This window comes from Rhinolophus sinicus, chromosome 13 (assembly GCF_057876585.1).
Source record: "Rhinolophus sinicus isolate RSI-liver-muscle chromosome 13, RSI-T2T, whole genome shotgun sequence".
In the NCBI taxonomy this organism is placed as follows: domain Eukaryota; kingdom Metazoa; phylum Chordata; class Mammalia; order Chiroptera; family Rhinolophidae; genus Rhinolophus; species Rhinolophus sinicus.
Window position 1 is genome coordinate 31,196,157 of NC_142513.1, and position 27,384 is coordinate 31,223,540.

General features: G+C 34.7%; 3 protein-coding genes across 3 annotated transcripts; all 3 read right to left on the reverse strand.

Annotated features, from left to right (window-relative positions):
- Positions 1–2,365: 2,365 nt before the first annotated feature.
- On the reverse strand, positions 2,366–18,996 carry MKKS (MKKS centrosomal shuttling protein). Its single transcript, XM_019734903.3, has 4 exons — positions 18,006–18,996; positions 14,582–14,757; positions 13,547–13,657; positions 2,366–11,620 (listed from the first exon to the last, which is right to left on the reverse strand). Exons 1-4 carry the CDS (start codon positions 18,988–18,990, stop codon positions 11,180–11,182), a joined length of 1,713 nt encoding a protein of 570 aa, XP_019590462.2. The 5' UTR covers positions 18,991–18,996; the 3' UTR covers positions 2,366–11,179.
- Positions 18,997–19,004: 8 nt separating this feature from the next.
- LOC141568271 (uncharacterized) lies at positions 19,005–19,368 on the reverse strand. The gene has a single exon (XM_074317991.2). The coding sequence runs from the start codon at positions 19,366–19,368 to the stop codon at positions 19,216–19,218; it is 153 nt and encodes a 50-aa protein (XP_074174092.2). The 3' UTR covers positions 19,005–19,215.
- LOC141568270 (uncharacterized) lies at positions 19,185–21,646 on the reverse strand. The gene is made up of 2 exons (XM_074317990.2): positions 21,437–21,646; positions 19,185–19,407 (listed from the first exon to the last, which is right to left on the reverse strand). Exon 1 carries the CDS (start codon positions 21,644–21,646, stop codon positions 21,455–21,457), a length of 192 nt encoding a protein of 63 aa, XP_074174091.1. The 3' UTR covers positions 19,185–19,407; positions 21,437–21,454.
- Positions 21,647–27,384: the final 5,738 nt, after the last annotated feature.

The following is a 27,384-nucleotide window of genomic DNA, read 5'->3' on the forward strand; positions in this document are numbered from 1 at the left end:
CCAGGTCCTGCAGGGGCTGTAGGTTTTACTAAGAACTTTGACTTTAATTTTGAATGAGATGGGGCCGAGAAGTCACATGATCTAACTCACCGATTTCTCCTTAACTTATATTTAACAGAATCTCTTTGCCCTCTGTGTTGAGAATAGACTGAGGAGGTAGGGGCAACGGTGAATGCAAGACCAATCAGGGGGACACTGCAATAATTTAATCAAGAAATGATGGCGTAGACCCAGTGGTGGCACTGAGGGTAAAGAGAAGTAGTTGAATTTGAAATATATTTAGAAATAGACCTGTTAGGATTTCCTGATGCATTGGATGTGGAATATGAAAGCATCAAGGATGACATCTGGGCAGCCAGAGGATGAAGCTGCCATTAACTGAGATTGGTAAAACTGTAGGAGGTACAGGATTTAGGGAAAACGTTGCAAGCTTAGTTTTGTACATGTTCAATTTGAGTAACAATAGGTAATTGAATACAGGGATTTCCCATGATTGAAATTTTGTTGCCTGATGCTACCAATTTGCTATTTTCTTATATTGGGAATAAACACTGCACCCAATAAAATGAACGTGTTTGAGACTTGCAGGCCTGGACCCCATTCCTAACGTAGCTCCCCATTAGCTCTAGCTTTTGCTCCCTGCAGTACCTTGGACAAGCCCTGACATATTTTTGGCTACTGTTTTCTCATCTGTTAAAATTTGGGGCTGATGACTAGTGGTTACTATCCAGCCAAGTTTCTTGTTTCTGGTATATTAAACTTCCGTAGTTACATTTCCCTTCCACAAAAATTAACAATGAAAGATTGGTTCATTTTGACATTTCATACTGCAGTTAGGAAAGAAAAAAAAAAAGAAAGAAAAAAACCAGTATCAACCCACAGGTGATAAATCTTCATTATACATTTTGATGAAGAAAAAGCAAATTCTTAGCAATTAAGCTCCAAGCTAAGATTGGAACAAATTGGTTTGAAATACTCTAAACTGATTGGGAAGCACTTTTCACTCAGAAGATGTTGTTAATCCTTTTTTCAGTGTTCTGCTTTGGAGAATTACGTGTCACTGATAATTTTCCCTCTAGCTTTTTGAGGCTGAGAATGATTTAAATTAGTCTCTGTGTGGTTTCTAAGCCTAGATTTTCAAAGTTAAGAAGCTACATCCATTCCTGCACTTTCAGCTCCTCATGTTTTTCTGGTCCTTCCTAAGCAGATCCTTTTCACTGAAGCTGATGGTAGCTGCTACTACTCATACCTGCTGTTACCCTGGGCAGATTTTAAAACAAGGTAGACTGAGAAATGATGAAGGCAGAAGTAGGAGAATTTTTGTTTTATTGTAGAAAAAAATGATTTACGTTGGTTGTTCATTATATGAAGTTTTTTATTTCTCTCATAAATTATAGGTATTTTATGGCTTTTGCTTAACTTTTCTTGTTGTTGCTATGTGTTTTTAACTCAAGCTTAATTATTTTGTACTTCTATGGCAAGATGGACTCAATCATTTTTCCATTCAATAAAGGAAAGGAATTTAACTGGGAGAGCAATGAAAATTCTTGAATCCATCTAAAATCTTGTTCTGGAGCACTATTGGTGGAAAGCAGTAATAAGGGGACACAGGTGGGAAGAAGCGTACATTTTAAAAACATTTCTAAGTGTGTGAGCATAAACACCTTCCCTTCTCCATCAAATATACCATGCATTAATTCTTACAAAATGATTTAATCTTATCCCCTCCACACACAAGGTTATCTGATCTATAACAAAGGTGGCTTTGCAGAGAAGTGGGGAAAGAAAGGTAAGTGGTGCTTGGCCCAATGGCTGTTACTACACAAATACATATAGAAGGTGCCAAAAAAATGTATACACATTTTAAGAATGGAAAAAACTGTATTAAAATTGTAATACTCAATATATACTGATCACAAAAGATGACGACAAGTCACGTTTGACTTCTGCAATTACAGGAGGTGCTCAAAGTGGTTACCATCAGCGTCCAGACACTTCTGATTATGGCAAACTACTGCTTGAGCAACACTGACCAAAGTATCCACTTATATGCATTTTTTTGGCACCCCCGGTGTGTGTGTGTATGTGTGTATAATTTGACTCCTACACACTTCACACAAAAATGAATTCCAAATGGACTGTAGATCTAAGTATGAAAGGTAAAGTAATAAAGCTTTTAAAAAAACACAGAACATCTTCATGACTTTAGCAAGGAAAGATTTTTTAAAAACAGAATATAAAAACATTTGCCATAATAGAAATAATTGATTAAATTGGACTATATTACAATTATAAACTTCTGTTCAAAGGCACCATAAAGGGAGTTAAAACACAACCCACAGAAAGAACATTTGCAATACATATGTCCAACAAAAGACTTTTTTTATTCAGAATATATAAAGAACTTTTACAAATCAACAAGGAAAAAGATGGCAATCTGATAGAAATAGGCAAAGACTTTGAACCTTATCAAAGAGAATATCTAAATGACCAATAAACAGTTTAAAAGTTGCTCACTTATGTTAGTCATGAGTGAAATGCAAATTAAAACCACACACAAATTAAAATCCACTAGAATGGCTAAAATTAAAAAGACAGAAAATATTAACTATTAGGTAGGATGTGAAGCAACTGGAACTCTCACATAGTGTTAGTTGTGTGTCTCCCTGGCTTTATCTCCTAACGCTGACCATAAGCATACATGCTCCAGCAGTACGCACCTCGTTATATATGCAACAGAAAGGATACATATTTGTTCACCCAATGACATGTACAAGAATGTTCTTAGCAGTACTACTCATAATAGCCCCAAACTGGAAATGACTCAAATCTCCATCAACAGAAGAGTGGATAAATAAATTGTGCTCTATTTAGATAATACAATTTTGAAAATAACGAGAATGAAATATCTACAACTTCACAAAACAACATGGATGAATCTCACCAAGATACTGAGTGAAAGAAGCTTGACATGAAGAGGACCGTGTTTCCCCGAAAATAAGACCTAGCCAGATAACCAGCTCTAATGCATCTTTTGGAGTAAAAATTAATATAAGACCCAGTCATTATATTATATTATATTATATTATATTATATTATATTATATTATATTATATTATATTATATTATATTATGACTCGGTCTTAGAGTAAAATTAAGATTGGGTCTTATATTAACTTTTGCTCCAAAACATGCATTAGAGCTGATTGTCCAGCTAGGTCTTATTTTCAGGGAAACACAGTACTTACTGACAGTATGATTCCATTTATATACTTGTCAAGCACACACAAAAAAGGTAAAACCGATCTATGTGTCAGAAGTCAGGATAGTGGTTTCTCTTGAAAGACTGGAAGGGGACAAAAAGGAGAAACGCTCTGTTTCTTGATCTGGGTGCTGGTTACATATATGTGTTTAGCTTGAAACATTAATCAATTGTATATTTAATGAGTGTTTTTTTGTCTATGCATGTTATAGTTCAATAAGGCATAAAACAAAACACACAAAAAATTACTACCCAATCTTTTGGAAGACTCCAGATCAGAATGTAATTGCAGATATTCTAATAGGTGTGTTCTTAAAAATGACAGAGTTAATTGAATTTGGGTTATTTAGTTTGCTCAAGCGGAAGTAGATATTTAAAGGAAGGCTGGGGCAAACCGTTTGATAAAATGAACAATTATTGTTGATGACATTTCAGAGTTCAGACGTTCTCAGAGTGAATTTTTTCCAAAAGCCCCTTTCATATTTCCATTTTCCAATCAATAGGTGCAAAATAAAATAAAATTTTGTTCACTTGAAAGCCTATTTTAAGACCTTTTTTTTAAAGATTTTATTGGGGAAGGGGAACAATGTGTATATCCAGGACTTTATTGGGGAACAGTGTGTTTTTCCCAGGACCCATAAACTCCCAAGTCAAGTTGTCCTTCAGTCTTAGTTGTGGAGGGTGCAGCTCAGCTCCAAGTCCAGTCGCCATTTTCAATCTTTAGTTGCAGGGGGCGCCGCCCATTATCTCATGTCGGAATTGAACCGGCAACCTTGTTAAGAGCATGTGCTCAAACCATCTGAGCCATTGGGCCACCCACCGGGAGCTCAGTGGCAGTTCAGCTCAGCTCAGCTCAGCTCAGCTCGGCTCAAGTTGTTATCTTCAAGATGTTGTGGAGGGCGCAGCTCACTGGCCCATGCGGGAATCGAGCTGGCAAGCCTGCTGCTCAGAGCTTGTGTTCTAACCAACTGAGCCATTCGGCCTTCCCTTTAAGACCTTTTGAAGATCCCTCAATCATGACTCCACATTTCAATGTTTATTTCCATGTGAAGTGTGCCAAAATGATCAGAAATGTTTTGAACTTCACAAATTATAAAAGTACTTAGAGGCAGAAATTTAAATGCATACTCTTTATATTCATGTCAAAGATATTATCACAAACATGAGAGAATTAACATGGCATTCAATAATTATGTTCCCTTTTCTCCATATCCTTGCCAGCACTTGTTTGTTGATTTATTTATGATAGCCATTCTGACCTGAGTGAAGTGGTATCTCACTATAGTTTTTATTTGCAGTTCTCTGATTAGTGACGTTGAGCATTTTTTTTTAATATGTCTGTTGGCCATCTGTATACCTCTTTAGAGAAATGTCTCTTCATATCCTCTGCCCATTTTTTAATTGGGTTGTTTGTTTTTTCGGTGTTGAGTTGTATAAGTTTTTTATAAATTTTGATATTAACCCCTTATCAGATGTATCATTGGCAAATATCTTCTCCCACTTAGTAGGCTGCATTTTTGTTTTATTGATGATTTCCTTTGCTGTGAAAAAGCTTTTGAGTTTGACGTAATCCCACATGTTTATTTTTTCTTTTGCTTCCCTTGCCCAGGGGGATGTATCAGTAAAAATATTATAATACTAAGGGTAATGTCTGCAAATTTACTTCCCATATTTTCTTTCAGCAGTTTTATGGTTTTGGGTGTTACATTTAAGTTTATAATCCATTTTGAATTTATTTTTGTATATGGCATAAGAAGATGGTCCAGCTTCATTTTTTTGCATGTGTCTGTCCAGTTTTCCCAGCACCATTTATTAAATAGACTGTCTTTATCCCAATGTAAATTCTTGCTCCCACTGTCATAGATTAAATGACCATATAGGCATAGATTTACTTCTGGGCTCTCTATTCTGTTCCATTGAAAATGATCTTTTTTTTTTTTTTTTACAAAATCAATGTAAAAATTTTTTCTATATATGTTTGTATATAAATTATATGAGCATAGAGAAAATATGGAACAACATCTACAGGGTAATTTATATGTGATACCTGGGGCAGGAGAGTAAGAGTAAAGATGATGCAGGTAGAGGAGGGAAATAGAGAATGTCAGGTGTGGTGTGATTTAAGGAAAAAGGGGGGAAACGAGACTGCATTTTGATTATAATTAAAGAACAATAAATGGAGAAATTATTTGAAATGTTTAGTGGTAAAATCTGGTATTGGTGCCTTCTGTCCAAGCTAGGCATACTTTACTCTTTGTGTAGCTATAGCCCAGGGGAAGGAGTTATATTTTGGCAGCTTTTTACTATTTGTAGTGAGTTAAATGGTACCCCCAAAAGATATGTCTAAGTCGTATGCCTCACACATGTGAATGTGATCTTATTAGAAAATAGGCTCTTTGCGATGTAATTAAGCTAAGGATCTTGGGATGAGATCATCCTGGATTTAGGGTAGACCCTAAATCCAATGACTGGTGTCCTTATAAGAGAAAAGGAAGGGAGACTTGAGATGGGGAGGGGAAGGCGGGAGGGATGTGAAGACAGAGGCAGAGAAAGATGTGTCTATAAGCCAAGGAATGCCAAGCATTATCAATAGCCACCAGAAACTGAAAGAAGCAAGGAATGATTGTCACCTAGCACCCCAGTAGGTAATGTTTCTCTGACAACACCTTGATTTCAGACTTCTGACTTCCAGAACTGTGAGAAAATAAATTTATGTTGTTTTAAACCACCAAATATGTGGTAATTTATTATGGCAGCCCTAGCAAACTAATATGTCATCCAATTTCACAGATGCTTCTTTAAAGAGTTAGATGATAGTAAAAATTCAGAGGCAATAGTTTGCTTACTATTTTAAATTCATCGTACTACTTGGGTGTTTTACTGCTGCCTTTGAGTGCAAATCAAAAGAAATGTATAAAACTGTACCATTAAGAAAGTACCGTGTTTGACTTGGATATGGAAAGCTAGTTAGAAAATTGAGACCATGAAAAGAACTGTGAATTTGCTTTAAAAATGTACCTCTATAATATGTACATATAGTTAATAGTGCATATGAAAATATAAATATTAAAATATAAATGTGTATTAGAAAGATGAACTTCTGATAGAAAACTTGGAAGGCCAATTAGAAGCACTTGACTAAAGAAGGAATACATGGTCAATAATATATAAAAAAGTATCTATCTGATTAATAATTTAAAAAATGCAAATTATGAAGTCTATTTTTGGCGATTAAATTGGCAAAGACAATAACTAATGTTGGCCAAAGTTCAGGAAAGTGATGCACACTGATACAGCATTTCTGGAAGACAATCAGTGAGATATGTTAATAGCTTTTCCATTTTAAATACACTTGGACTCAGAAATCTCAATTCTATTTATCCATCTTGAGGAAATAATAAGGGATGTGGGAAAAGGATATATAGAAGATGTTCACTGAATTTTTGTTTATATTAATACAAAAAGTGAAAACAGCCTAAGAGAATTCTAATAAAAGTTCATTGACTAAATTATGGTATAATGTCTACAACTGACATGTCTTCAGGCATTACAAATGATGTAGGAGTAGAATGTGTAATGACTGTACATGTCTGTGAAGTTCATGACATATTCGGTAAAAAAAAACACAACAAATTATAAAGCAACATACGGTATGATCATAGTTCTGGAAAAGTATATACAGAAAACAAACTGAAAAGGTGAATATAAAATGTAAACAGTGATTATCTCTAGGTAGTAGGACTACATTTGACTTTATTTTCCTTTTGCGTTTGTGCGTGTGTCTGATTCATATTTTCCAAATTTTCTATTACAACATAATGTTGATAATTATTTTACAAAATTACTTTTTAAAACAGAAAAGTAATATTAAAAATATATGTCTCACTGGCTAAATGATCAGTTATTTGAGGTCAGGGACTGTGAAAAAATCTTTTTTTAACCTCAAATACCATTAACTACTGTGTCTGGCAAATAAAAAAAAGGTCAATTAATACTTCTCAAAATGAAATCACAGTATTTTTTTTTTTAAAAAAAGGTACATGGCTAAAATAGGATGTTTATTACAAATATTTTCTCAATGTGAATTTTTAATAGGAGAGATTGTCAAGTTACTTTATTTCCCTCTTAAGTCACAATTTATTATAGGTACCAGTATTCCTTTGCTTTTAGTGTACCTCATCTACTAATCTGTCCAACAAAGGGCTAGATCTACATATAGGAATAGTTTTCAGAGATCGCATTCTCTTATATGAGTATTATTATATTTTTAATAAAGTAAATAAATCTACCTATAATCCTAAAATACTAACATTCGGTTAGATACTTCTAAATTCAAATTTTGTAGGTAAGTGGCAAAAATTTCCAAGGATTATGGGATACCACTGTTACTAAGTGGAAACATTTAACTACATGAAAAAAAAATTATAAAGATATCAGATTTTCAAACTTGCCTTTTCCTCCAGATTAAGAGATAGATTTATTTAGACAGCTGAAATAGGGCCCTGTAAGAGATGTTTAGTCTCCTTGACTATTCCCCAAAGATTATCAGAAAGGAATAACCTAACTGATTTGATGTTTTGACAGGGCCTACATTGATTATGAGAGTGATTTTTGTACTTGATACTCTTAAATAATAACCTACATCATTTATATGACTGTAAACAATATTGGTTTATTTTAAGTTATCCAAAGATCAATTCAACAATGTAAGAATATAGAATATGATGGATCTCATAGAAGTAATTAAAATTTCTTTTCTATCATGTGAATGCCTAAATAGCTTTGCTTACACAAACTAAATGAGTTCAAGAATACCTATGATAATAAAAGATACTAATAATATGTAATTTAAATATCCTGTGGAAAATACTTCACCCTAATGGTTGATTTAAAATGTCTAACATATAAAGAATCTCCAATACAGTACAAATGAAAGAATTAAGGAATTGGGGCATTTATAAAACCAAATAAGTATTTTGACTTGAAAGGCTCTTTTAATTTGCATTAGTTCTCCATTTTTTTCCATGCTGCCAAAATCCTAACCTCTTTTGATTAATAAAATGTTAATCCTGTTGGACTCCTTTGGTTCAATAAACTTTAATGTTACATGTCCTGTGAGTACCATGAAAGTAACGAGCAGCTGTCACTGACTTCATGTCTCTTCTGCATTGTTGCTTTTTTCTTTTTTTGTAGCTATCAAGGTTTTCTGTTCTGTCTCCCAAGGAACCACATAATGCAATATTCAGACCTCAATCTTACTTTAAGTCACAAAACAGGGCCTGAGGCTTAACTTAGTTTCTGTTTTTTCTTATCATTTACTTCTGTCAAAATGAGCTCTGAAATCATTTTCATCAATATTCTTCATTTCATATTTTACCATCTAAGTTTGAATAATGATTTTCTTGAATTGTAAAGGAAATTTAAAAAAAAATTATTTACAGTATTTTCTGGTTAAGGATTGTACATAACTTCAGGAAACATAAGTTTATTAAACATGTCAACAAATTTATGACACATTCAAAATGAGAGCACTGATGTTCCACCAAGAAATATACTTGAATTTTACAGCAAAGCTGAAAATGATGGAGCTAAAAGTGGCTATCACGAGAAGTAGAGACCCTTAACAGAGAAGATCAATTGAAGAGGTTCACTGTGGCATCTCTTCTGGGAGCAACTTGGAAACGCAGCAGAGGGTCAAGGAGACCCAGGACAATTCCCATAGTATGTGACACACCTTCTTAAGTGAAGGTAAACCCCCCACTGTAAACACGTGTGCTGAAGAACACTGCCTTTATGCTGGGAGTGATGGTGAAAAGGCAAAAGCATGGCATCAAGAGTGCTTTTCCCACCACGTGACCAAGCTTTCAGGATATAATTATAAATAAGTTTTTATTCCGACCTTTATTAGATGTCTAATGTTGCATAACAAATTACACCCAAAACTTGACTTAAAATTTATGATCTCACGGATTTTGTGGGTCAGGAATCAATCCAGGAGTGGCTTATCTAGCTCCTCTTCTTCAGGGCCTCTCAGGTGGCTGTGTAGGCAGGGGCCACACTCATTTTGAGGTTCCACTCGGGAGGACCTGCTTCCAGATTTACTCTGTGGTAGGATTCAGTTCCATGTGGGCTTTTGACTAGAAGCCTCCTTTAGTCCCTTGCTATATGTGGGCCTCCCAATAGGGCAGTTCCCAACCTGGCATCTGGCCTCTATCAGAGCGAACGAGTGAGAGATCAAATGAGAAGACTATCCTTTTACAAGCTAACATCAGAAGTGACATCCCATCATTTCTGCTGTATGTTACTCATTAAAAGCTTGTCATTAGGTCCCACCCACACCCAAAGGGTGGACTACCAAGACGTGGGATCACTGGCAGACATTTCAGAGGCTACACGCAAAATACATTGACACCTTCCTCAGATTCCGAAGTCTCATTGTATTGCAACATCAACTTGAAGTCTATCACTGAATCTCACCACTGAAATCAGATCTGGGTGGGTGAAGCTCCTCAGGTATAATTCCTTAAGTACAGCTTCTGAAGCACAGTTCTCGCCACCTGAAGAACCATGACGTTAATGAGACAAGTTTTCTGTCTTCCATTCCCAACATACAATGATGGATCAGGCATGTATAACCTCAATAAGACATTTGGGTTCACAAAAAGGGGGACATGGAGACTCAAAGAATTCACTACATCCAGCCCACACCCAAGGGGAGGGGATTATGCAAGCGTCAGAAAACCAGGAGGCAGGATCACGGACGGGCCAGCATAGACATTGCCTACCACAGTGCCCGTCTATTTGACTCCAATGATAAAAGAAATAACATTTTAGAGAAATATTTTATGAAGCTTGAGGGGTAGCTGATTTTCAATATATATATTGCATTGCTATGAGCCTGTACTGCAATTTTCATTTTGGCTCAGGGTAAAAATTCTTTTGGAATGCAAGATTGTTGGAAGAAATTGCTTAAAAATTCTATCTCCTCTTATCATGGTTGTAGAACTGATCACTGACTCTCAGGTTGTTTAACTTTCCAAAATTTTTCAAAATGTTTTCCTAAAGGTTAATATAGGCATGTGTTGCAACTCCATGCTTATTCCTTTAGCTGCACTCCGTATTTCTTCTTCAATTTATCAGTACACCTTGTATTTGCATAAAATTCAAATTACATTCCTTGGTGAAACATCAGTGTCTCTAATTTGACTATGAGAGCTGTTCTAGTTTCTTTTTTACACTACTGACTGAACTAGAGAAATAACTTTTCCACTTCTTTTCTTTATGCTGCTTAGTTACCATATAAATCTACTTTTTCCTAATCACACATTTCCTCAAAATAACACAAAGAACTGTGATATGAACTAGCAGTTGCAGGTAGACCAGGTTCTACATCAATTACCTAAACACTGAATAAATATTGTTTCACATAAAAAAACACTGAATTTTACTAAATGTGCAGTTTGAGTATTTCTTTTAATTGAGCAATATGTACTGAATGTTTTATGATACTTTGGAATCTAATTTTATACTTTAAACATATTTAATTGCTACTAATTAAAAATATAATAAGCATAGACAAACTAAAGCATAGAATATGATTTTTTTAAAAAAATTTCTGTATGTTCTTAGAATGATGTCAAAATAACAACAAAAATTTAGAGCAACCTACAGTGGTATCTGTGGCACCCCTAAGATAACTACAATATGTTTAATGATGCTTCATATTTTTATTATTCTATGGTATTTCTATTTAAGAATCATATTTTTTTTCCTTATATAAGCAAATCTATAATTTTGTGAGTCATCTATTTAGATATGCAGAACAGGTCTTTGGGAGAGAACATGCTCAATATTTTTCTTAATTGATACCCGACTAGTTTTTTGTCTTTTGTAATATAAACATGGTATTCTCTTACATCAGTTTTTATCTTCAATGACATATGAAAGATCCAAAATCAAATTGGCTGTCTCCACAGCTACCTGTAGGCCACTAAGTTTAGCAGTGAAACAGTCCAAGGTCAGGTTGTTGGCTGAGCCCACAGCTCCATGTGGAAGGCAGGTTTGTGGTGCAAAAGGATGCCGAGTACTCCTTAAGAAAGACCAGTTGAGTTCTTCCTGGCTATTGCATAGTCCACAGCCACATCTTGAAAGAAAATCTGGCCAGTTAACAACAGAGGGAGAATCTGCTTGAACTGACCAAACGTGTCCATACTTCATGTCAGTGAGAATTTCACCTCCATCATGTTCTAAAGAACCAGCAATTGATTCTAGTGCACTGCAAAATGCTTCAGTAATTAGCTGAAGTTCTGTTTGAGTATATCCATCATCTTGGGGAAGGCTTTCTGGCTCATTAAAAATCTAAAGAGTAATGAAATCATTGAAAACACATATAGACCAATTAATGTTTTAAAAATGTGTCTGAAAAGTAGACTACTTGATCAAACACTTGTTTGTCAAGTTACTACTTACTTTCCATTCACATAAGGGTTTGGCACAAGGCTAATGGGCATATCTGAGTCAGCTGGCCAGACTATAATCCCATAACCTGGCTGGTTATAGTAAAGCTATAAGCTACCAGTCATGTTATTAGAATGAATGAATCAGAATAAACCCCATCATAAACTTATTCTGTATGACTGCCCAGTAGTGCTTCCTTAATATATGAAGAACAAGGCATAATGCATGTATTACAGGTTTTTATACACACAGGAGGAAGTTCCTGAAGACTAATGTCCAAATGAAGTACTTATTTATACTTAGCAAAATGTTTGAGATTTGTTTAAAATGAGAACACACATATGATTATTAAGACAAAACCATTTAGGGATGCATGCAATTTTCACATCAATGTTTTTTAAAAACAGTCTTTCTCTTCAAATTAATGAAAAGATCATATGACTTTAAACTGTTTTGTCGTTCCACCATTCTAAAAAGTTTATTGTAGAAATTTCATGATAGAAAAAAATTAATATATTAGCAAACTAGTAACTGAATGATAGTTAAAAACCTATACCCTAACTACTTAAAAATGGTGACCTTTTTTTAATTTTTTGTTTTGACCAGGAGGTTTGAACCGGATGAGATCATCTCTAAAGCATATTTTTTCCCATATTTTCACTGGTGTACCATTTCTTCAAAATGTTATTCAAGATACCTTCCTCCTCCAAAAAACTTTTTCTAGTTTACTCAATCGTATTTGCAGACTATATTATTGTGCATTCAGCACCCATAGATTGGCACTGATTTTGTTTTTCATAATGGATATTCTGACAACTTTTCATGAATGGGCTTATCATCAAATAGAATTTAAATTATCTGAGGAAGCAGGGAGGGGCATTTCTATAAAAAAACACTTATACTCTCTCCAATCCCAGTCATCCACTAGAAACTATGCAGTCTCTTGATAACACTGAGTAACCAAAGAATCAACTGCAAATATCTGGAAAACACATACTTTTTTGTATCCACTTTCAAATAAAGTAAGTCAGTATTTATGAAATAATTAGTCAAAACTATAATGCATTAAATTTATCTGACTATTGTCAGAAAAGTTTCCTAGATTAATAAAAAATATTCTACTTGATAAAAATAAAATATATCACAAATTGATACCAATTTTAAAATTATAATAAAATCTAACACGTGGAAGGAATCCTTTAATAAATGAAATTAAGTCTTTTCTTGATGATCCAGAAGGTACTGAAGTATTTTATAGAATCTCAACACTTTCCTTGTGATATCAATTCTTATTGTACCACAGCAGCTGAGATCTCTGATATGACAACTCCTATCAACAGAATACTCATTTCAACATGTAATACTGTGTTTCTCTGAAAATAAGACCTAGCTGGACAATCAGCTCTAATGCGTCTTTTCAAGCAAAAATTAATAAAGACCTGGTCTTATTTTACTATAAGACCAGGTGTAATATGATATAATATAATATAATAATATAATATAAAGCAAATACCGGGTCTAATATTATTTTTGCTCCAAAAGACGCATTAGAGTTGATTGTCCGGCTAGATCTTATTTTCGGGGAAACAGGGTATTTAGACAATACTCAAAGAATGTGAACATTTGGTAAAAGGTTGGATTAATAATAATCATTGTGATAAAGCTATTACCTTATATTTGTCAGTGTTATTTGCCTCAAATGTTTTCCAAACCTGATTTAGGCTACTGAGAAATTAGATTAAAGGCTCCACAATATTATGCTGGCATATCATCTCAGAAAGTGAATACTGCCCAGAATTCAGATAATCTGAGGAATATCGAACCTACCTTGTGCCTGATATATGCTGCCAAGTGAGTTTCAGTACAACCACCTCCCAATAAAACAAGCGGTTCTTTGATTGTTAACTGCAAAACATGCAGTGCTGTTTCACATGTGAGCTACAAAAGAAATAAATCATCAGAATCAGACAGTAACATCACACACACAAAGAAATATAGCCATGTTCTCAAGGCAACTTAGATAGTAAACTCAAAGAGCCTGTTTTAATGGCAAAAGAACAAAACCTGTGTTTCCAAGGTTGTAATGTGATGAATACATTTTGGAATAAAAAAATAGAGATTAAAGAAAACTACTTTAGCAAGATGTTTGTTTTCATGGACCAGATTAATATCTTTTCATAAATACTTTGCTCTGCAAATTGAAATTCACCAATAAATGGCCTCAAAATAACTGGGTCAGCAAAGCTTGCCACTACGTCTAGTAAAAAATTATTTCAGTCTAAACACATTAGCTGAATAAGTAACATAAAATTTATTTCAAGCTTCTATGGGAATAATAATGCAGCTATAACTCAGCAGTAAAAAGAAACACAATACACAGACCTTTAATATTTACCAAGGATATATCCTCGAGCATACATGAATCTTCAAGCTTGTGGCCAATACCACAGGTTATCACTTACATAAAAGTAGCGTGCGCTCTTGCTGGCGAACAACAAACTCTATTAAGAGGTGGATGATGGGACTGGGTAACTCATTATCTAAGTGAATCACTCATACACGTTAGCATCAAAGAGGACACAATTCAAGTTAATTTCTTAAGAAAAGTTCCTATGCTAAGGATCTTTAGATTCTTTGTAAATACTAGAAACAATAAATGGTAACACATACCAAGTCAACGGTAGTGTCTACTTGTGACTTAAATTCTGTTGTTTTTGCTATTTTTGCTTTCTGTACAACGTAGGGGAGTTATGAAAATAAAAAGCATGGCTCACCAATGTGAAAAAAACTTATAATACCTTTCTGAATGCCTTTGATCCCTGCCTCAGCTTCTAGGTATGGAAGTCAACGTTCATTACCTACCTTCAACTCATCCCAGGCAGTGTCATTTCGGTTGCAGAGAAGCAAGCTGCAGACAATCGTTTCATTAGGAATCAGATGGAAAAAATGTTTGAAGCCAAATTTTGCAGTGCACAAATCTTTCACACTTCCATAGCTACTAGGAGAGATTGAGCCAAGGGAACCAATAGGCTGTGTTCCTATTTTTAAAAATTTTAGAAAACACAAAATGTGTGAGTAAAGGTGGAGTATACAATCATTTAAAATGATAATATTTATTCCTAGCCAATATAAAAGTCCTCAAAGCATATCATTTAAAATATGAAATATAGGATAAAGAAATAACAAAATGCATTTTCTTAAACCTATAAAATAAGTAGTATTGTTATTAAATGATATACAAATAAAAGTAAAGCAAACATTCTTTTAGTTTACTGACTTCTTTGAACATCTTTCAAAAGCTATTTTGTAGTCTCTAAAGTACACAAAACTGTACATACATTTTCTGGGAGTCCAGGAATTCTGAAAGCCCATTCAAGGATTAGAGACCCAGAATTATTAACCCCCTTAATCTGGAATAAGAGTGAAATGAGAGGACAGACTACTATTTTAAAAAGGCATTATTATCTCTATGTTAAAACACACAAATTAAGCTATCCAAATAGCAGTTTTGGGGCTCTATTTAGTAAACATATACATTTTCTTTTTTCTTTGGTTTTTTTTTTGCCTAGCAACTGTTTGTATGTAAATAGCTACCTACCTACTTCAATTATGCCAAAATAAAGTATGTAACATTCTTATTTCATTTTTTTATTCTTTGATATGTAAGTATTTTTTCCTCCCTTCAGCACAGGTAATAGTAAAATAGTAAAATTTTACAAAACACAAATAAAAATAGAATAAATGAGAAGTTAGGATGACTGACTGGAAGGTTTCCAAAATCTCTAAAATGTAGTAAAAGCTATGTAAGAAAAGGAACTGCACCAAACTTCTATAAGAAATAACAATACTAGTTTAAAGTCTTAACACTAAAACTGTAACTGAACAACGCACTCCTTTGGATCAGTTTCCTCTTTGAAACCAATGGGGTTAAAACAATGTCTATAAACAATTCCAGCTCAAAAAATTTGTTAAGAACCCAGAAAATAATCACTGTGCAATTTCACTTCTTTGAATATCCTTTCTTCTTTACCATGACAAGCTTCACACATACGTTGCCCATGTACAATAAATAACTCCACTATTTAACGCAAATCACCAATAAAGAGAAATTTTGTTTGAAGGGGGAGAAAGGAGGTAATGTTAACCTAGATATACACCGGAAGATGAATTAGGCCCAAACATACTTCAGCTATTCTTAGTTTACCTGAGTGATGGGTCTAGTGTGTGTGTATGTGTGTGTGTGTGTATGATAGATGAATGGATATATATATATATATATATATATATATATATATATATATATATGAAGCAAACAGAACACCTAATTATTTCAATCTAAAAAAGCTTTCTCCAAAGCACGTTATATTAAAATTGTCAAAAATTAATGACAGAATTATCAAGGCAGCCAGGGAAAAGAAGACAGTAACCAATAAAGAAAATCCTATCATATTATCATTGGATTTTTCAGTAGAAACCATATAAACTAGGAGAGAATTGGAATCAAATATTCAAATTATTGAAAGAGAGAAATCACCAGCCATGAATAATATATACTGTAAAGTTATCATTTAGATATAAAGGAGAAATAAAGACTTTTACAGACATACAGAAGTTGAGGGAATTTACCACCATAAGACCTGCATTACAGGAAATAGAAGGGGGTTATTCTACCTGAAACAAAAAGACAAAAGAATACAAAACTAGGAGTAAGATGACTCCTAGACAGAAACAGGAAATTGCAACCCTTATGCAGAAGAGGGTATTATACACTTAAATATAACATAAAGATTAAAAAGATATTTTTGAAAAAGGAAAAGAAAATAGCAACTGTAATTTGGAAGTTAACTCACAGCATAAAAAGGGATAATTTGTGACAACAAAAACATAAAAGGGGGAGTGAAGTTCTGAATTTGCACAGGGGACTGGAGTAAGATGCAATCAGAAGAAAAAGGACTACTGTATACGTGAAATATATATATCCCCCCTTTCTTTTTGCCTCAAAGGTCTCTTATCCCATGATCTAGGACTAAAGCTCTGGCTATTAATACTATGTTCTAATTACATATGGGATAAATAACAATTGTGGGCTGGTGTGGAAACCCAGAGCCCATTTACAATGCTGTTTCTATGGGAAAATGCTTCATACTAACTAAATAACCTGTAATACCTAATATTCACAGCTAAAAATTACCTGATTCATGAAAAGCCAGTACGTATTTAAAGATATGTGTCTGACCCACATCAACGAGTTCCAAAGAGCTATTTCCATTATTTAATAATTTCCTTTGACAATTCATGAGTCTTACAGAGGGCAGTAACCCAGATATTATGCATTCAATACTTGACATAGTACTCCGTTTTTATGATTTACAACAAAAGTAAACCTCGTGAACTTTAACAATGGCTCACATCTAAAAACTTAACAATTACAACCTATCAGAATGAAATGATCATCTTCCTAATAGTCAATGCCATTAAAGGGATATTGAAAAGTGGCTCAAACCAGAACTCTTCAACTTGTCATTTTTCTTTGGGCTTTAATAGGTAAATATCAACTTTATATCTACTTTTAATTTGCTGAGTCTGTGAAAGTTAATTTTTTACCTATTATAATTCTGCATGTTAATATAGCCAACTCAACAAACATTTTAGAACACCTACTGTGTACCAAACCTGCTGTAAGCACTGAAAATAAAAGATGATCCTGGTTCTCAAGCTCTGCTGGAAATATTTGAGATAGTTAAATCTCACACGCATGCACACACACACACACACACACACACACACACACACACACACACACACACAGTGCCTTAATCAGGAACCACTATTTAGGCAGCACAGTTGGTTGCTGGAGTTATATAAAAGTGAAGGGGATAATCTAGTTGCAAAATTACCTTCTGAATTACTATGTGATTTAAGAGCTTTGTAAAACTCCAGTAGAATTCTGTGTAAAGTATGAAAGACCTTATTGATTATGAGTGTGTTTTGTTTTCTCAGTAATCTGTAAGATATTTGGGGGTTAAGCTTTAGACTGCGACAGACTTTGTAGTACATTTTGGCGCTGGAAAATACATAGGAAATGGCCATAATCACTCAATTTTTAATGAGTGACTATAGGTTCTTTTTCAGAAACAACTTTTGTTGCCAGAAATGATACATACGCTGTGAGGTTGGCAGGTTCAAAAATTTTTCAAGATGTTAACTGTGACACACACCAAGACTATCTCTGCTCAAATAAAGTGTGATTTATTAACTCTGAGGTGTGAAAGCTGAGTGGTTTTACCTGTCACTGTACGCAGGGGTTCCATCAGAGCCACTCCCACTCTGTCTATGGCAATAATACGATGCATACTGAGAAACTGTTTCAAAGATGGGTGTATAACTTTTTGGCACATAACAAGATCTACGTGATCACTGACTAGCTGCCTTCCTAGGTTAAGCAATTGGTCCAGAACTGCATTTTCAAGGGAAACCCCATAACCCATCACCACAGTTCCTTCTCCAGTATCAGAAAGGTCTCCAGATAAAGACGCACGAAAGAGTGCCACCTTGAGGGAATCTGATTTTTTGATAGGTAGTATCTTCATCAATTGAACTTCTGACATTTCAATAAGTATTCCAGGTAATACAGTAGAATCTATAACTCTTTGACCTTTTAAGGGTACAATTATACTCTTTCCTAAAACGATGTGGTCTTCGGCATTTTCTGGAATTGTAAGCAAAAAGGCTGTCAGAATCAGAGTACTGACATGGTCTATTTCTTTTGAGGTGAGCATACAGGCAGGTTTACTTGTTAATATACTGCGTACCAAACAAAGGAGGATCTGAGTACTACTAAAGTCGACTGGGATTCGACAACCACAGGCCTCAGTCTTGAGGTAACTGGTGCAGAGGCTCAGAAGATGCTTATTTAATTTGATGGCCGTGGTGGGTATCAAGCCTGTTCTCTGAACATTTTCAATCAGGTTGCAGCAAAGAATGGCTGTGAATAAGCCACAATCACTGAAGCATGACACATGATTCTGCACCGAAGTTGTCAGGATCTTTAAAATGGGATGGGTGACAGACAGGTTAGCAAGCAGGGCTGATGAGTGTGAGGTTGTGGACACACAGCCTCCAAGGCCGTTGTGCAGCTGCTTCAGCCTACCTGAAGGACCATAGCACGATGTTACAATTCCTTTCAAGACAGAAAGTGTATCCCTGACTCTCTCACTTGTCAGTGGCTCACTTTTACACAATGATGGCTTTTTAGCTTCTAAACGAGACATCTTACTTCAGGTGGTAATTTGTGAAGACAGCTTTTATTTAGTAAACCATAGTTTTCTATTTATTGTGTAATCATGGGTTTTAACATTTGAAAATGGTATTCTTCAAGTATGAAAGGCTGAATATGCAGCGCTCTGGCTATAAAGTTAAATAGCTCCATGTTTATGAAGTTAATCAGCATGTAAAGATTTAATGATATATTAGTAATTCCAAATATTTATTTTACTTCATTCTTCAATACTCTTTTGTTTGCTTCCAGACTGAGATTTTACAGATTGTTTTGCAGCCCTCTGTATAAAGTATGTTCCGAGATGAACGCCTATGAAAGAAACCCCCGCTAGAAGAAGCCAGTTCTTTCTAATCCAGCTGGTGTTTTTCATTTCTTTCAATATCAAACTCAGATTCAAAGTCGCTTCTTCCTATAAAAAATAAAAATAAAACATTTTAGAGAAATAATTCCAAAACATTTTATAGACTGCAGTTTAATAATTTATTTGAATGCTCTTTTCATTCTTTAGAAAAAGAAACTACCAACTGGCACAAGCCCCCAGAAAATGAGAAATGTAAATCAACTTAGAATAACCATTCATTCCTTTATTCCTCAACGAGTTCCTGTGAAAAAAAGTGTGACTATTGCACAATAACACAGCTAGACAGCTTACAGCAGTTATTTGAATATGACATGCTTCTATAAGAGAAATACTACATTATAAAACTCATAAAATTTGGCCTGTGAGTCTTTAAAAAAGTCCCAGATGTCTTTATTCTGTTACATCAATATCTAATGTTACGTTTTTTCTATAATTTTGGTTTGCTTGGAAACTTGAGGTCTGAATAGAAGTGCATTTATATCAAATCCTGCTTGTAAATAATTATGAAAACAAGTTAACTGTTATTATTCCTACTGTGGAGACTCTCTAATATACAGCCTATGTCTAACTGTACAAGTCTGCATAACACATTGTATCAAAAAACAAACCATGTTTTAAATATTTAGCTAGAGTCAGAGCTAATTTTCTGTAGTTTTACCTTATCAATCAATGATTTTCAGTTTTGACATCCTACAACTAATCCTCTCCAATACAAAAACTAGAAAATGTGCTGGATAATAAAGAGAAAAATAGGATCTGATTTGCAGTTCGATCTCAGAGTCTAAATACCATAAAATGTCATTATATACCAAGTGCATTAACACTTGTACTAGTTTCCTTAACAAGGTTGTAAACAGCATGCCTTGAGGCATAAAATGTGGACACTTGTAATAATGTGTGGAAAGAATAAAAATCTCAGGTCATGGACCTTATCTATTGAGATCTGGTGCTTTGGAGGTGAGGGTTCAGCCAATTATTAGTTATTTTCAGGAATATGCTAACTATGCTAGCCATCTGGACAGTACTTAACGTAAATAAAACTAACTGAACTACCCAAACTACAGCACTACCTACAGTAGACTATGGCACAGTATGACGCAGACCAGAAAGATGATTTGAAGATGTGCGAAGAAGAGGTGAAGAGAACAAGAGAATGCTATGTGGAGTGTCCATTTGTTTACCACTCCTCACAATTTAGTTAAAGGGCTGTAACCATAGTAACTGAGTCTAAATAAAGTAAAGGCGATGATGACAAAGCCATAGTCATTGTTTTTTTATGGCATGAGGAGGAAACAAATCTCTTCAAGGTACTTAAATATTACCTCAATGGTTATTTTAGATTTAGCAAAATCTATGAAATACATTTCAATGAAACCTTGGTGAAGTGACTTCCATTCGTGAATTTGCACACTACAAGACACACACACAAATCACAATAGAAACTATGATCAATCAAATGGTGTCTTTAGTAAAACATTTTTTCAAAATATAATGGTGACCTGCACTGTAGAATTTCAGAATGAAGTTAGCACCTGCAACAGTGTTGTGGTGGTGACCACATCGTTTGGCTAATACCTCTATAAAATGAGAAAGAAAGAAATCATTGAAAGTGTTGGTGGCTCAAAAGTAACAAATTATTTTGAAGCTAAAACATTAGATACTAAGGAATGAATACAATTAGTTTTGTCTTGGAAAAAACAGAATAATAATAAAGAGAAGAATCTTTTGCAGGTGACAGACTTGTACGCTCTGGAATGGGTTTACGGCAAGGAGACAACTACTCCTTTGGACACGTTCATGATCATGGCGATGCTTCTAGTGAAAAGGGCAGGAGGACAAGTAACGGACTTCCTCTTTTCATCCAAATGAGTCTCAGGCAAGTGTCAAAGGTCTCTTTAGAACAAACTTTTCCTAGAAGCAACTGTAGAATAATATTTTGCCAGTGGCTAATAATATCAACAGGTAACTTACCAATGTAGGCTCCCCCCACCCCACCCCGAGTTCTATGCTGTTTTTAAAGATTATGTTTCCCATTGTTGGAACATACCATCCGGTTGACAATATTTAAACTGCTTACCTGAAGAATGCAAGCCTGCTATTTCCCTTGGATATGGTCCTTCTGAGGACTGGCAAGTGCCAGACTATCTGGCTCAGGAACGTTGTCCTTATTAGGTATTTGGAAAACAGGGCTGCTTTTGATTTTGTGCCACCCCAGGTGTATGAGCCCCACTAAGGGCACCATAACAATCAGAACTTTGTAGTCCCTCCAGAAGCTCTGAAAGCTCATAGCACTTCAGCCTCTGTGCACCTAAGAAAAGGTCAACAGTTAAGTGAGTAAACAAAAACAGAAACAAGTCCCTCAAAATTACATCTATAAACCACAAGTAGAATATCCCACTCTAATAAAAGCTATTAAACGTTTCTAGTTACAGTGTATTGCAATGTTAATTAACAAAAGGAGCCATGTTGTAGACCTAAAGAGATAGTGGGAAGTTAGGCCTGAGAACCTTATAAAGCAATACTAAACTTCTAGTTAACAATTGTAAAGGAGCACCATTACCTGCTGGGGAAGCTACATGAATCTTTGGAAACACTCATGGAAATAATTTTCTTTATATAATTGATTTTACTTTCTCTGAACCACAATGAAATTAGATTTCTTTTTTTAAAGTACGCTTAGTCACAATGTTTACAAAAGAATCAAATGGTAATCTTTAAATATGTAAAAAGAATTTAGACTCTACATTCTGACAGGATGTAAGTGATGGTACCAACTGAGATTGGGACAGCCATGCATGGATTGCAATTGTAGAGAATTATGGCTTAGACTCTATGAATTGTGATGAATTAATGCCATTCCCACATTTATGTGCCGAACTACTGTATTTTAGAATGTTTACCCTTATTACTAAGAACTCTACCCTACAGGGCTTACAGTCAACCCAGTTTACATTAAGAAATTGGGGCTAATAACTTGCTTGGAGTTACATAGTATTGAAAACCGATTTTTATCCCTCACTATCTATGACTTGGAAAGCAAAAAGTGGGCCCAGGAAATTTATTTCTGATGATCTGTTGGGTTTGGGAACTTGAGTGTGGATAACCTCGAAAGACTATATATTTTTTTTATTTAGAACACTCATTAGGCTTTAGTGATTAGCATATAGATTTGTGATGATATGAATGGACCCTCTAAGTTCCTTTCTGAACACACAAGGACAATAAGGGCTGTTCCATCATCTATGGGCTATATTAAGAATTAGGTTCAATTGCATGTATAAATCTCAGTATAATGAAATTTCTTATAGTAATTTTGTATGAATGACATTAGAAAAATATCTGAACACAATTTTTACTTATTTCTTCTCTTTTAAGTCAAGATTAAAATATAGTACTAATGGACCTGAGCTGTGTTCTGTTGCATATATATTAAAAATAAACAGAAAGCTTAGGAGTTGTGTCTATGTACATATATTATTCCCAGTACTAGAAATTTCTCTCCAAGGTCCAAACTCATATTTTATAAGGACTTTGTTGCTAAACTTAAAACTATTAGATGGACAAAAAACACGGCCTACTTTGGAACTGAAAGTATTTTATAGCCTTTTTCTTTTCTAAAGTGCTTTAGGATCCTTTACATTTTTTGCAATCTTTAGAGACTATACCTTTTACTGGCACGCTTATGTTCTATCTCCGAAGAGTCAATCACAAATAATTGTATCATGATTCAATTTCATTGAAGTCCACTATGCAAAAGCCATTGGAGCATTTGAGATTTAGGACACAGTAAAATAATTGGGAGAGGCACTGGGTGATTTGGAGTAATGAGAAGTATTTTAAGCGTTACTTCCTAAGGAAAGAAGGGAGAGGGGCGGCACAAAAGTCAACTGGTTTGTGTTGACTGACATGTGGCATTATTGTTCACAAAATACCTTTAAGATTTAGAAGATACTATCATTCATAGCTAGTCTCCTCAATACTTAAGGTGAACTTTAACATCTATGTCACTGTCAAGACGAGGTTATCAAATCACCGCACTTTTAATAGATGGCATTCCTACTACTCACAATTTACTTCTCCATGATCACTAACAAAACTCAGTATTTGTCAGCTTTCTCCTGAAGTATAAACTTTTAGGAAACAGCTTATAGAAAAGAGTCATTTGGATAAAAAGATATAATAATAAAGTTGGGATAACTCAATAACTAAAATTCAGAACAAATTAAACTACAGTCCGTAACAGCAATGTCTGGGAAAGTGTAATCTTCTCTCCATGTAAATCACAGTAACGTGATGTACTGTGAACATTCCTGAATAAGAGTCTCAGATTAGCTAATTCGTGTTAGCTCCTGACAATGAATCTTGGGGTCATTCATGGGTTAAAGACAAAGGAGTCACTCTATTTATATTGTATTTAACTCTTTATTATTCTTTTTCATTAGGATAACTTAAGGATCTATACATCTTTTTCCAGATTTAGGTTTAGTTAAAACTGGGAATTAGTATCTATTTTGGCTGAAAACTCATTATTTGCCAAATATAACTGAGGCCCAGTAACAGCGCTTCCTGATTAATGAATGATGTTGGACTGATTTAAGGATTAATTACTTTAATGTTTACTCAACACCTACATGCCCTCATTTCCTCGAGTTCTCCTCATCTCACATACTGATTTGGCTAACAGGGTGAGAGAGCAGGTAACTATTTTCTGACAATTATTCTGTTGTCCCTTGAGAGCCTTGGAAAATGATTAGCATCAGGATGATAGGGAGTTTTACTTTACAAAGTACTTTTAGAGTCTTCACATTTAATCCACATAAAAACACTGGTTATCACACCGTAACAGTTCCCCTCCACCAAGCAAGATGGAACTAGCACTCTTAAAATGGCATAATAACGTTAATTTATTTTGTTTCTTTCACTTAATAGCTTGCCAGCACATTACATATATTCCATGGCTTGAATAACTAACTTCCCAGGCCCAGATATATTAGACTTTACTAAATAAGGCTCATTGCTAGTTTTAAGAAAAAAGACAACAAAGGATTGAAATTTGACATTTGATGTAGTAGTTAATGAGGTAATATGTTCCTCATTTTGTTCATATCCTCTTGTGGAGCTTTTAAATAAAATAAAATATATTGGGGAAACACAATTTTGATTTAATCGCTTTTTTCTTCTCAATTCTTCTGTGGGATTTTTTCAAAATGAAAATTAGCATCATTGCCTTTTTCTAACAGATATAATACAGGCTTCCTTTTTAAAGTTAGAAAATACAGAAATAAGGAAAAAAAGGTAAAACTATCTACAATCTTTTTGGTTTTAACAAAAATGTGATAATATACACGCTGTTTGTAATCTTCTCCCCCCCCAAATATAAATCTTCATTGTTAATTTTTATTAGCTGTACAGCTTTTGATTGTATGGAGATACCCTATTTTGATAGATCACCAGTTGATAGAAATTTGAGGGTTTTTTCAACGCTTTATTGCTAACTATGCTATGGTAATAAGTATTCTTGTAAGCACTCGAGAGCCCATGCTCTCAGCCTCCACGTGCTGCTTCTCAGGATAATATATAAAGAACTTAACAGATTTCTTAACAACTCATTTTTCAAATGAACTTGCAAGAAGGTTTTTAAAACTTTGACTTTTACTTTTATAGGTTCATGGGGCTGAGCAGCCAGAGATTGGGAGTTCCAGTTTGGGAATGGAAAATTTGGCTAAATAAAATTTATCTTGAGATGGCCCTTCCCTCAAAACAGTTGGCAAATCAGTCCAAGTGGTATGAAACTATTTTATGGACACCACAGAATCCTGAGTCTGAAACAAAAATTTCTCAGGAATGTGCTCAAAATGATCAGATTTGATGAGCAACAACAAGCTGGTCCCTAAAATAAGTCTGTGCTTGTTGTTCATTTATTTAGCTTTTGAAGTTTTCTTGGAGTGAAGGAGCAACTGAAAGGACAGCAAGAAAATATTTTTCCTATTCTTATCCTCTTTAGTGTAATTGCCACTGGCTTTTTCTTTCTTTCCTGAATCATCTTTACACATATTTCTAAACAAACAAACAAACAAAAAAGGTATGGGACTCTTTTACAAAGATGGGGGAAACCAAGACAAATGAAACGAGATTAGTAAAGTTTAGGTAAGTAAACAAGAAAGTAGATATTTATGGTTTCATTCATTGAAATGCCTTTTAAGTTTAGAAAATGTTTAGAGGCAATCTTCACAGATTATGCTTTCTCACTTTTCTTTCAAAAATATATACCTTGCACTATTCAAAAGGTTTCATATTTTTGTTTTGTTTTCATAGAAATTTTATGAGACTGCTTTAGAAATGAGGAAACCTTAAATGACTGATTCCAAGATTGTTGTCAGTTAATTGTGGCACTCAACTTAGATTTTGGAGTCCAAAAACTTCGTGGCTAGAATTCTATTAAGCAATTTTCAAAAGCCAAGAATTGGAGTCTCAAGTTTCGGCAAGAGGGTCAATCAGAATTTGCAGTGCATGATGATGGAGGAGAACATTCCAAGTACATGGTGCATATTTGTGAGGGTCACTGAGGTCAACTATCCAGTGCATCAAGCCTGGCATGTTCTTCTGATCCCTGTTTCAGGTATATAAGAGGTTAATTGTGGTCTTGTGACACTTTGTCCAAAAGGAGAGGGCAAAAGAATCTATTACCCTCCAAACACACATCAGGGCTCTACTAATAATTGGGATTAGCTGGACTAATTTTAGTTCAGTTTTCTTTAGCTTAGTTTTTTAGTACACAATGAATAGCAAGAGATTAATGAGTAGAACGTGGAGAAGCTTACTATATATCTCCACCTCATTAAAATATGGTCATCTTTTTGAGTACTATAAAGCTCAAGAAAGAAAAACACGGAGATAGGTGCTTGAGATCACAAATACTCTTTAAAGTTGAGACATTACTGTGTCTAGAATTTCCTCCCTCCCCTCCCCAATCTGTATTACAGAAATTACTATCTCTTCAATTTCTGCCACTAAAGACTCTGACAGGCTTACTGCAACTTGTTACATTCCAAGTTAAATGAAGTTTTCTTGGTAAGAACTGGGCTGTAAGGTGAAGGGTAAGAAGGCAATTAAGCCTCCCAGAAAATCCTAAACAGCTTGGCAATAGCTACCAGATTACTCTTTCTATGTAGCATCACATCAAGTAAAACCAAGTGTTGCTATTGGCCATTACTAAATCAGGCTTACAACCTGGGCTCAGGAAATATTCTGAAAGTTGTTCTCACTTTGCCTACTGGGCTTGCTGAGCGCCATCTGCTGGTCTTTTGGGCACAGTGTAGGGTAATTTTTTTTTAATGTCTTCATTGTTGCTCTGCTTTAAAAATAGTAAGTTTTAAAAAGTTCCACCCAATGTAATTTAATCACGAAGAGAACATTGACATATTGTTAAACAATTAATTAAACCAGCTCTTGTGATGGTGATAATTGAAGTTACTCAATTGTATAAGGCCTTCTTTTACAGTGACAATGTTGACTGTAGGGATTTGTGAATTCTTCATTTCTGAATTCCAATCGACACTAAAAATAATTTTTATCTTCAATTTTTAACAGAGCAGTTCAAATGTTGGCATGTGTGTGTGTGTACACATTAGAAAGGACTACATATTGTCTTCATGCCTATTCAAATGACTAGCATGCTAAAAAGAACAAGTTTCCTTTTTTTTTTCCCCCCTAACTACATCACCTAAAATAACAGTTTTGCTGAACTTTTTGTCGTGTGAAAACACACACACCAAAAACATTATGGTCAACTCTTGATGAACTAAATGGATCATACCTGAATTCTAAAGTTTCCATAGAACAAAATCCTACCACCTTCCCCATCATTTCATTCAAGGTCAGTTTGACCTACACCCCGCTGACAGCACAGCCTAGTCAGAAGTGGGTCAGGAATAGTCACAGAGTATAGCGAAGGGCAACACAGTTATGTATAAGTATTTTATGATCTCTGCCAGTCCCCTCCTCCATTACTGTGAAATCAGTGTA